General features: G+C 42.2%; 1 protein-coding gene across 1 annotated transcript in view; it reads left to right on the plus strand.

Moving 5' to 3' along the window:
• Window positions 1-6,998, plus strand: part of LOC145434026 (ribosomal protein S6 kinase alpha-3-like) — a 59,427-nt gene extending 52,429 nt beyond the window's left edge. Inside the window, exon 2 of the mRNA XM_080311305.1 lies at window positions 3,694-6,998. Coding sequence (XP_080167431.1) covers window positions 3,765-6,005 — 2,241 coding nt within the window. The 5' untranslated portion in view covers window positions 3,694-3,764 and the 3' untranslated portion in view covers window positions 6,006-6,998. The remainder of the gene's footprint in view (window positions 1-3,693) is intronic.
• The last annotated feature ends 3,947 nt before the right edge of the window (window positions 6,999-10,945 follow it).

Consider the following 10,945-nt stretch of genomic DNA (forward strand, 5'->3'; position numbering starts at 1 on the left):
CTTTCATAATAAGTTAAAGTAGTCATTGATATTACAAGTGGAAGTAATGCAGTTGATATAGAATAACCAATTTTCGAAACATAAAACCACTTATGGGCAGAAATATAAAATGAAAAGTGCTCAGATAAGTGTTTTGAAGAAGTAGATTGAGACCAGACTCGAAAGATGTTGAGACGTACATTACTGAAATGCCCTTACGAGCTTTCAAAATCATATTGAAGACTTTGGTTGACGAATCAAGATTGATGCTCTGGAATTCGTGTCCCACACATCAGCACATAGACCAGGGGTTCTTAACCCTTGATCAGTAAAGTTGAGTACCATTAAACCGTGACGAATGGCGTGATCGGGTCAGAATTCACCTCATCATTCTAATTGCTATAGCACTCTTGTATTATGTTATGCTGATGAATGTTCATTAGTCCGAACCACACAGCAACGATTACCAGAGAACTCGGACCTCGGAGAACCCGGCCTTACAAACTCGGCCCTCGAAGAACTCGGACCTCGGTGAACTCGGCCCTCGGGGAATTCCGCCCTCGGGGAATTTTGTATTCACCGCCAACCCTAATATCCCACCTCCACCAACCATAATACCCCCCTCTCCCAACCCTAACATCCCACCTCCGGCAACCCTAATATCCCACCTGTGGCAACCCTAATATCCCACCTCCACCAACCATAATACCCCCCTCTCCCAACCCTAACATCCCACCTCCGGCAACCCTAATATCCCACCTCCGGCAACCCTAATATCCCACCTCCGGCAACCCTAATACCCCACCTCCACCAACCCTAATATCCCACCTCCACCAACCCTAATGTCCCACTCCCTGAACCCTAATGTCTCCCTTCCCCCTACCCTACCCAACCCTAACACCCCACCTCAACCTACAGTTGCAATAACGAGCAGACCACGCATGGTTGATATGTGAGCAATAACAATCGTTGGGAGATCTTTTTCATCTGCACAAGTCACACACAATGTACAATGCGATAAGACCCAATGCGATGTCATGAACAGATACGAGGATGTCGCACATCCGCCCCTCGCCAAGTCAATTCAACACTGAGCCGACCACGCAATCGTGATCACGTGATCTGATCACGCCGTGACTGCGTGATCTACGCATGCCCTGACCTCCTTACAAGATCGACAAATCAGTTGATAATAACATTATTAGTTTAATAATTCATATTAATACTTGTTAATACACTTAATTACAAAATTTCCCGAGGGCAGAATTCACCGAGGGCCCGAGTTCATCGAGGGCCGAGTTCACCGAGGTCCGAGTTCTCCGAGGGCCGAGTTTGTAAGGCCGGGTTCTCCGAGGTCCGAGTACTCCGGCAACCCCCAGCAACACCTACCCACTTCATCATAGATCGCCTCTGAGTATGCGTTGGTTGCTTCCCAGCCTACCGTGTTGGCTATAGCCAATAAGTGACAAGCGCAGAAAAGTCGTAATGACACTATGTGTTGATTATTGTATAGGCTACCGCTAATTATATTACCCAAGTCGTTTGGTTTCATAGGAAGATTTATTTGACATTGGTTTCTCTGAAAAACTAAGATTTGTGTCGGTAATACTCGTGGGCAGAGTAGATGGCGGGAGAACAGGGTCGTAACTGGGGGCCGAAAATTATTTCGTAAATCAACAATGTATTTTGAGGCAGATTTGTTCAACTAGGATCATTTATTTGATGTCACTAGATCTAATGATATATATATGGTTGGCCCCCAACCACCTACCATAGTATCATTTTGAAATACACATCATTTGTATGATGGAGATTCAACTATATCCGCCGTTTGTCCCACCTGTTCCGTCTCGTTCATGAATTGGGTGATACCGCATTTAGTTCGCTACAGAGAGTGTGTGTGTTTGTGAATGGGTACTGCGTAGCCCAAGTAGAAATGAGTAGTCATTAAATAACCCAAAGAAGAATGAGAGACAGGATGTGGAGCTGTCATTAGGGGTGCTCAAGACCAGAACACTGGGTGGGGGTTTACAAATTGGTGTTTGGGATCTGGGAGAGAATGTTGATTTCCGACTTCCCGAGGTTTAACCTCCGATATTACATTTCCTATTAACCTGTCATCAGTGTCTGCAGTAACGGGTAAAATGACGTCTCCGAACAAAAATCATATCGGCATATCGCATGCTAAGAGCGCCCAGTGTTGTTCATTGCCTGGTTTAGAGATAGAAAAAGGTGGTGAGCCGATGATATGCGCATGGAGCTTAATACTATAGACCTGTGCATATATATTATATAATACTAAGAAGGATAAATGTCATTTGACATCAACCTCACTGAACCAGTGACTTTTTTGTAATGAATGTTTCATAGAACCGCATTGCATTCAACTGGTTGTCTGCTTCTCTATTTCATACATGCCTGTAAAACGGCATGCAGCAAGACAGCAAGATTACTGTTCAATGTGTGAGGCTTGGGGTCGCAACACATCTGAAAAGTTTAAGATCCTCTAACATAGACCATGTATTATTGCCAGCAAGCTGTACTAGGTCCAAGCGTATCCAGGCATCTAATGTAGCTTTCCATCATTTCCGAAAATCTACTTGGGATAATCACGAAGTCTTGAATGTTTCCAACATTAGAACCATTCAGGGATCAGAGTAGGCCTATCTTTGTGAATGACACTTGTCTGCGATTGTCTATTGAAGCACAAGATTCATTTTGTAATTTATTATGGAAAGATCCTTAACACCAGCAATCATATCGCAATATAATTTTCTATAAATTGAAGATTTTCCTAATGTTACCGCTTGGATATGCGATAGGCTATCAATCATCAGAAGTAACTGGTAACTTGAGTTTTCAAAGTCCGTTTAAAACAATATTAACGAAAAATTTAGTAGACCTGTTGAAGTTGACTTGTCTATGTCACCTCCAGAGGGTATGATCAATGCTAAAATGATTTCAAGAGAAGATTTGCTGCTATACCAACTAAAAGTATGTTTTAGTAGTATGCAGGTGTAATGATAGCCATCCATATGGAAGAGTTACTATGTGCCGATAATACTATATGCTTGGTGCTTCTAGCTTGACTGCCAGTATGGGTTTTGATAGCTATTTAAAGCTGTCTGTGTAAGTGTTTGATATTCGTGCATTTATTACAAAACACCAAGCATATCAATTTCCGAGAAATATCATGTGTCGTGAAAATGATTATGCTGTTACTGGGTAATCATCGGTTTAGAGTTGTTGTTGTTGTTGTTGTAATAATAATGATGTTCAGCACAGTACAGCGTGCAACGCACTCATTTATTTCCTAATATTGAATATCCATTTATTTTGGTTCTTGATTGATCATTGTATCACAGCTGTGCATAAATTGATGTCAGATTGTTATTCATGGTTGTGAAACTAAATCATGCAACTCTGGTTTAAATCTTTCTATCATGCTGTGTTACTCAATAAATTGATAACGCCTCGCATGATGGAAAAATTGGAAATATCGGATTGCAATATTTGATTTCATCCGTTTATCATGCCATGAACAGTACCAAGCCCTGATTAGAAAATGTGAGTAATTCTGGTTAGTCATGACTTGCAGCTTCCTTTGTTATATGATATTCCAGTCAAATCACCAGTCATGTTCCTGCTTTCGGGCGATTGATGGATCCTACCTTTGCTACGTCTGCTTCAAATCGATTTTTGTTCTGTCGAAACAGTGTATTTGGTAGTCGTATCCTATAAGTAGTGAGGTTTCTTAGAACGGTTGCTAAATTTTCTGTGACAAGATGCCTCTCGCGCCGTTTGCGAACGGGCCTTTCACGCAGGCGATACATCCGTTGACGGAGGAAGTTGACGATGACATGTCTGTGGACGCTCCTGACCTGAAAAACGATGTGAACATGACGGAAATCGAGATTAACGAACACACGAGGAAAGGAGAGAAAGCCAATCCAAGCCATTTCGAGATATTGAAAGTGCTCGGGCAGGGGTCCTTTGGAAAAGTGTTCTTAGTTAGGAAAATAGTAGGCTGGGATAAAGGCCAGCTGTACGCCATGAAAGTGTTAAAAAAAGCAAAGCTGAAGGTTCGCGACAGACTCCGCACTAAAATGGAAAGAAACATCTTGGTGGACGTGAATCATCCATTCATCGTGAAAGTCTTTTACGCATTCCAAACCGAAGGCAACCTGTATCTGGTCCTGGCGTTTTTGAGAGGCGGCGATCTATTCACGAGACTGTCGAAAGAGCTGATGTTTACGGAAGATGACGTGAAAATCTACCTGGCCGAGCTGGCTCTGTCTCTTGATCACCTGCACACTTTAGGCATTATCTACCGGGATTTAAAGCCGGAGAACATCCTGTTGGATATCGACGGTCACATCGCTCTCACCGACTTTGGTCTCAGTAAGGAATCCGTAGACGAGGCCGAGAAGGCATACTCGTTTTGTGGCACTGTCGAATACATGGCGCCAGAGGTAGTCAACAGGAGAGGGCATGATTATTCTGCCGATTGGTGGTCGTTCGGCGTTCTCATGTACGAAATGCTCACTGGTCAACTGCCATTTCAGGGGCGGGACAGGAAAGACACGATGACTCAGATCTTGAAAGCTAAACTGGCTATGCCGCAGTTTCTCAGCCACGAGGCGCAGAGTCTGTTGAGAATGCTTTTCAAACGCAACCCTACCAACCGTCTTGGAAGTGGCAGCGATGGGGTGGAAGAGATAAAACGGCACGAGTTTTTTGCCAGTATCGATTGGAACAAGTTGCTTAGAAAAGAGATCGAGCCGCCTTTCAAGCCGGCGGTGACACGAGCGGAAGACGCGTTCTATTTCGATACTGAATTTACGTCGAGAACGCCGCGAGATTCGCCTGGTGTGCCGGCGAGCGCTAAAGCTCAGCAGTTGTTTCGCGGTTTCTCTTTCGTGGCTCCTATCATTGAGGAGGAGGAGCCTAAGGAAGCGGACCCTGTCCAAGTCGCAAACGGGAAAGCAAACAACCGCGATTTCTCCGGCACGGTCCTGCTGACCAACACGGTCGCAGCGCAATCCCCCAAGACATTCTACGAAGAGTACGAAGTCAAAGAGGAGATTGGGATAGGCTCGTACTCGGTGTGCAAGCGTTGCCTGCACAAGAGCACCAAGAAAGAGTACGCTGTCAAGATCATCGACAAGAGCAAGCGCGACTGTGAGGAGGAAGTGCAGATACTCCTGCGATACGGGCAACATCCCAACATCATCACGTTGAAGGATGTGTTCGACGACGGGCAGCATGTCTTCCTGGTCACCGAGCTCATGAAAGGCGGGGAACTTTTGGACAAGATTTTGCGTCAGAAATTCTTCACCGAGCGCGAGGCGTCCGCCGTGATGCGCACGGTGTCAAAAACGGTTGAGTACATGCACAAAAGTGGCGTCGTGCATCGGGATTTGAAGCCTAGCAACATCCTGTATGCGGACGAGACGGGCAATCCCGATTCGCTGAGAATCTGCGATTTTGGATTCGCGAAGCAGCTGCGGCACGACAACGGTTTGCTGATGACCCCGTGCTACACCGCCAATTTTGTGGCGCCCGAGGTCTTGAAGAAGAAAGGGTACGACGAGGCTTGTGACATTTGGAGTCTCGGCGTCTTGCTCTTCACGATGCTGTCCGGGTACACGCCGTTTGCCAATGGCCCTGACGATACCCCGACAGATATCTTGAAAAGGATCGAGGCTGGAAAATTTAGCTTCTCGGGGGGCACTTGGAAAACCGTGTCTGACACGGCCAAAGATCTCGTGCGCCGGATGCTTCATATCGACCCCAACCGACGTATAACGGCGCCCCAGGTATTGCTGCATCCGTTTATCGCGCGTCCCGACCAACTGCCGGAATACCAGCTGAATCAAGCACGCGATGTCAAGACCGTGAAAGGCGCCATGTCGGCCATGTTTAACGCGGCGAGGTCCCACAAGGCGCTCAATCTGAACCCGGTGGGCGCATCGTTTCTGGCACAGAGACGCGGGCAGAAGAAGGTAACATCCACCGCGCTGTAAACGCAGCCGCGTTTATGAAAAGGTCCGGACGCTTTCCATACGATTGATTGTAGTTCTTCGCCACGTGTGCCTGGTGATACGGCGCCAGAATTCCTCATTTGCCTCTGTATGCAGTTAATATAGCACTTTGTTGATTCTCTTCAGGGCGATGCACGGGATATTATGAACTTTAGTAGCGGATTGTTCCTTTTGCTAATGCAGGACTGTCTATTCCCAAATTTTTTCAGTTTTGACTTGTTAATCGTGTCCTGACTGCCCCTACTGCGCCTTTCCTTTTTGTAGGCTCCCACTGCGATTCTAAAAGATTGAGATCTGGCGTAAATCGAACGATATCGATTAACTACCCCTGTTTATAGTACATTAGATTCATTTCTTAGCTCATCACCCAATATCGTCAGGTACTTGACAGGTGAAAATATCGTTAGAAGTCGATGTAAATTTGCTTGTACGCTTTAGCAATTCTGATTAATACCCTTTGCACCGTGTAGCGGTTGTGTGCACTGTCTCAGATACGTAGACATTATGATTTTGCTATACTATCATTTAGTTTAAGCCAAGTAATTGTGACCATATATTCGATGAAATATTTTACTTTATTTTCCATACTTTGTGCTTTTGCGTCTGTAATGATCGTGGTAGAGATTTGTGAGATGTGACCAAACGGAGCGAAAAATCTATGTGAATCGTCAAAAGTTTGTAGTCGTTGCTTCCTCCTTTACAGTCTTTACGCAGATAAATTTAACTTTGCCTCTCTGGGAATGTCACTTTGTGTTCCATACCCTTTATATATACATTTCTGACGAAGATGAGAGTGTATCAAAATTTCTACTTCCAATGTACAGTATAAGTCAGTATTTTGACGAAGCCGCATTGAAATGCCCTTTCGTATGTTGAATTGGCTTTTTCTATTAGACTCTGAGACTAACACCATTTTGAATCAATATTTTTCGGGAAAAATTTCGTTAACCAACTATGAATACAATTGCTAACTTGTCTGCTGGTGTTATATTACTCTGGGTTCGTGGGTTGCATTTGAGATTCTTGAAGGGTTGCTGTTGGTAATGAAGTTTCCGGTGCAGAATGGAAGATACAGTACTACTGTGGCGATAAGGCGTCAATCTCGTGCAAGGTGAATAACTGAATATTCTCCAGACTACATGGTATATGCGACATACATGCAGTCTTGCAGTTCAGTCATGTTAGTTGGAAATGACTTACAGTTCGCATAATCATCTAAACGACTGGGTAGATGAGGTTGTCGAGTACGCCTTCACTTCTTGGTACTCTGTATTCATGTCTTACAGGTTAATAAATGAATATCTCCAAATTTGGTAAGTAGAGAGTAGGGGCCGGTAGATCAGTGCTTTTCGGCCAATGAACTGGTAAAACATCAAAATTACAAACCGGAGAACCTTCGATAATCAAAATTATCCAAATTGCAATTATGTCAAATATATGCAACTAAAAAATATTGGAAACTCAATTTAATGCTGCCTTTTGGTAATAATTGATGCTATATGTGGTTCTATTGAAGCTTCTGCAGGGTGAAGTACTGTTAAAAACAACTTCAGTTGATTTTTCGATTTCTTTAGTAAGAAATACGACTTCGCTGTGTTCTAGCCTCTATTCTACAGCCCCGGATGGCTAAATTGTACTGTCACAATTTACCGACTTTGTTCAAACGTCTTCTTTTAGCTTTAACAGTTAACTGTTCCTAACGAATTGTGACATGTTGATTGCAAAGCAATCCATGAACCATATTGCGACACCACGCAGAAAAATATGTTTCAAATTTTGAAATCAATTTAAAATTGGATGTTTTGTGTCTCTAATTAATGAGCAAGCATCCAACTTCTTGCATTTTGGGAATGAGATGACCGTCTAACATATGTAGCGGGCCAAGAGGAAACTTGCCACGGAACGGACCAGCAGTTGATAACCACTGTGTTGGAGCATGGAGTATAGAATTGAATGATCGAATAATTTTTGGCACAAAAGATGGATAGTAGAATTTGCTGCAGGCTAGTCAATTAGAAATCTTGGTCATGGATTTCCAAAGTATATAAGTAGGCCTATTTTCGAAACCTTTATTTATTAGTAGGCAGTTTTAGCCGGTATCAAATTTTGACACTGTAATTGCTTTGTTATTCTGAATTTTGTATACTGTTGCTTTTGTTTTTTCCCATCAAATTTGTCAACACTTGGATAATAACATTAGATTAGCTCTAACAAAATATCCTGGAGTATTGATGTATGTCTGTGAAACCATGAAAATTCAGTTACGCAGAATCCCTAGTAGCATACCAAACTCTTTCTGAGTACCAATTAAATAGTTGAATTCTATTCAGCTCGTTCATCGTCCATGTGTTAATCACGTCAATATCATAGGTATACAAGAGTGACGATGTATAAAGTAGGCATAAATGGGTCGACTCAGATAACTGTAAAACTATAGGCTATAGCCCTACTAGGGGTGGCTAGATCTACCCCAGCATCGAGTCGCATATTGCAAAATACACTTTTAAAAGAGCCGCAACACAAAAAAAATCAAAAATACTAATTTATTCAATGAACGCTATCAAATCATGATTATTGTTGTATAGTGATACTGGTTCCATCAGGGATTGAAATTAGGCTGATATCAAAGCAGTGTTGAGTAATGAGTTGGTCAAAGCTGAACGATATTTGAGCCAGGCAATTCTCCATACTATAATGAATATGGCTTTAGTAGTTGTATCAGTTTTCTTGGTAAAAGTTGTCAACAGTTTGTGCTCTGCATTTAGGGATGATTTCCATTTATTACTCCGCAACTCCGACTTATATAGGCTACTTATGTATGTGCTTTGCTTCATGAGGACGTTTCAGGTCACTGGTAGTGCATCCTGACTGCTAAGACTCACACGTTTACCATTATTATCAGTGAAGGCAAGCTCTTCATCCCATTCCATTTTAATAGTTCTATTTTCCCGTTTATGCGTAATTTTTACAAATATTTCTTAGCGACATTTTCTTGGCTAAACACTGCTGTTATTGCTTCTTGCTAGTATTAGCCTACAAGACAAATGTTAGTTTAACATGCGCTACCGTTCATTGTTGATCACTTATGCGCTATTATTGTGCATGAAATGTCCATTTAAACTCCATTCGACAATTCAATTGCTCAATACTATAACCATTTATACTGTACTGCATGGTCGTACTCGCGTAAATTATCCAATTGTTAGGTCACCGATAAGGCATGAAACAATACGCATATTGTTGAAAAAGTGATAGAATGCAATGTTTAAAATCAGGTAAAACACTCAGCAAATGGGGGAATGTATGTGCATTTATGAAAGCATTTTAAACATCTGCGATCAACAAAGATTCCCAAAGAGTCGCATGTGGCATGCGAGTCGCAGTTTAGCCACCCCAGAGCTAAACTGACTAATTGTACGCAATTGGGACATTCACACTATGAGTTTTGAAAACTATTTTGGGATCACAAACCTAAGCAAACTTCGACATGATCAAGTAGAATTAAATGTAAATGTAACTTTACGATCTACCTTATTTTCAGTTAAATTCCTAATTGCGCACAGTATCCAATAAAACTTAACCCTATCGCTCATCGTCTCAAGTACGACAGTGGCCTTAGTATATGGGGATGGGGAGGGCTCAGAATCATCAACAAGGTGGCAGTTGGGCAAAAAAGGCTCCGAATCACTGTTCTTGAACAAAACAACATTTGAATTTCAGGATGGGATAGAACTCTTGCGTTTTTGAAAATTTATACTTGCCAGGATGTAGCAGCACAAAACCAGTTCCAGGCACAGACCGCCTGTCAGCTTCCATGTTTTTACAGTCCATGAAATCATATATATAAGACTTCGAACCCAACAATTTTTACTTCCAATCAAAGTAGTTTTTGCTTCAACAAGCACCAGTTCTACTCATATTTGGGTGGACTGGACACATATTCCATTCAATTTATCAGTATCTGGAGTTCTGGACAGTGAACATTGATAAAAGATTCCAAATTTTCACTGGCTAGGCAACGTAATAGTTAGGTTGCCTAAAGAAATGCTGCTTACATTTGATTTATTCCGATCAGTTTAGGCGGAGTGATTACAATTTGAAATTTCAACCATTTTGTAAAATAATGGTATACTTACAGAGACAAATTTCGCAAGGCATGCCTAAAGCGAAAATGATGGCTTTTTCACTAGTTTCATCTTAATATATGGACCTGTGACAGGGTTGTAACCAAGTCACAAGGCTCCGAGTCACAATTCATCGAGCAAAGGTTTGAGTCTGAGTCATGGTAGGTATGACTCGAGTCCGAGTCCAAGTCATTGTGTTGACTGTTCAGTTTCCAGTTAAAGTCTTGATAAACCCACTTTTATAACTCTGTTTGGTGATATTACATGGTTCGCATTATAATATACTAATTTTCCTCACTTTTAACAGTTTCTGGTCGCATTTTCAAGTAACCTACTATTACCAACAGACGAAATACCAATAGAGTGGTTACGTTACTATTCTTCGAAATGACAATGAAATGTCGGTCTTGGCCGTCTGAGTCTCGAATTATAAGACTTGGTTCGAGTCATGCGTAGTGACTCGAGTCCAAGTCAAGTCAATACACAGATTGACTCTAGTCGAGTCATTTCCGTATTTTGAGAAAATGACTCGAGTCATCTGAAAATCGTGACTCGAGTCGAGTCATGACTCGGGTCATTGCAACCCTTGCCTGTGATAGCGTTTGAATAAAGAAATTGCTCATTTCTGAAAAAAATATGACCCTGAAATTAGTCAGCCTCATTGAGATAGTCTCGTTGAAAAGATGGTGATAAATTCGCAAATGAAGTAGGCTACTTTACCCACCGGAATCATTGTAATCTCTTCGCCTATACCGGTTAGAATTGAACCAGACTTGTGTTTAGCGTGTTTTTAGGCAA

This window comes from Botryllus schlosseri, chromosome 2 (genome assembly GCF_051294905.1).
Source record: "Botryllus schlosseri isolate E-star chromosome 2, Bs_hap1, whole genome shotgun sequence".
Taxonomy (NCBI): domain Eukaryota; kingdom Metazoa; phylum Chordata; class Ascidiacea; order Stolidobranchia; family Styelidae; genus Botryllus; species Botryllus schlosseri.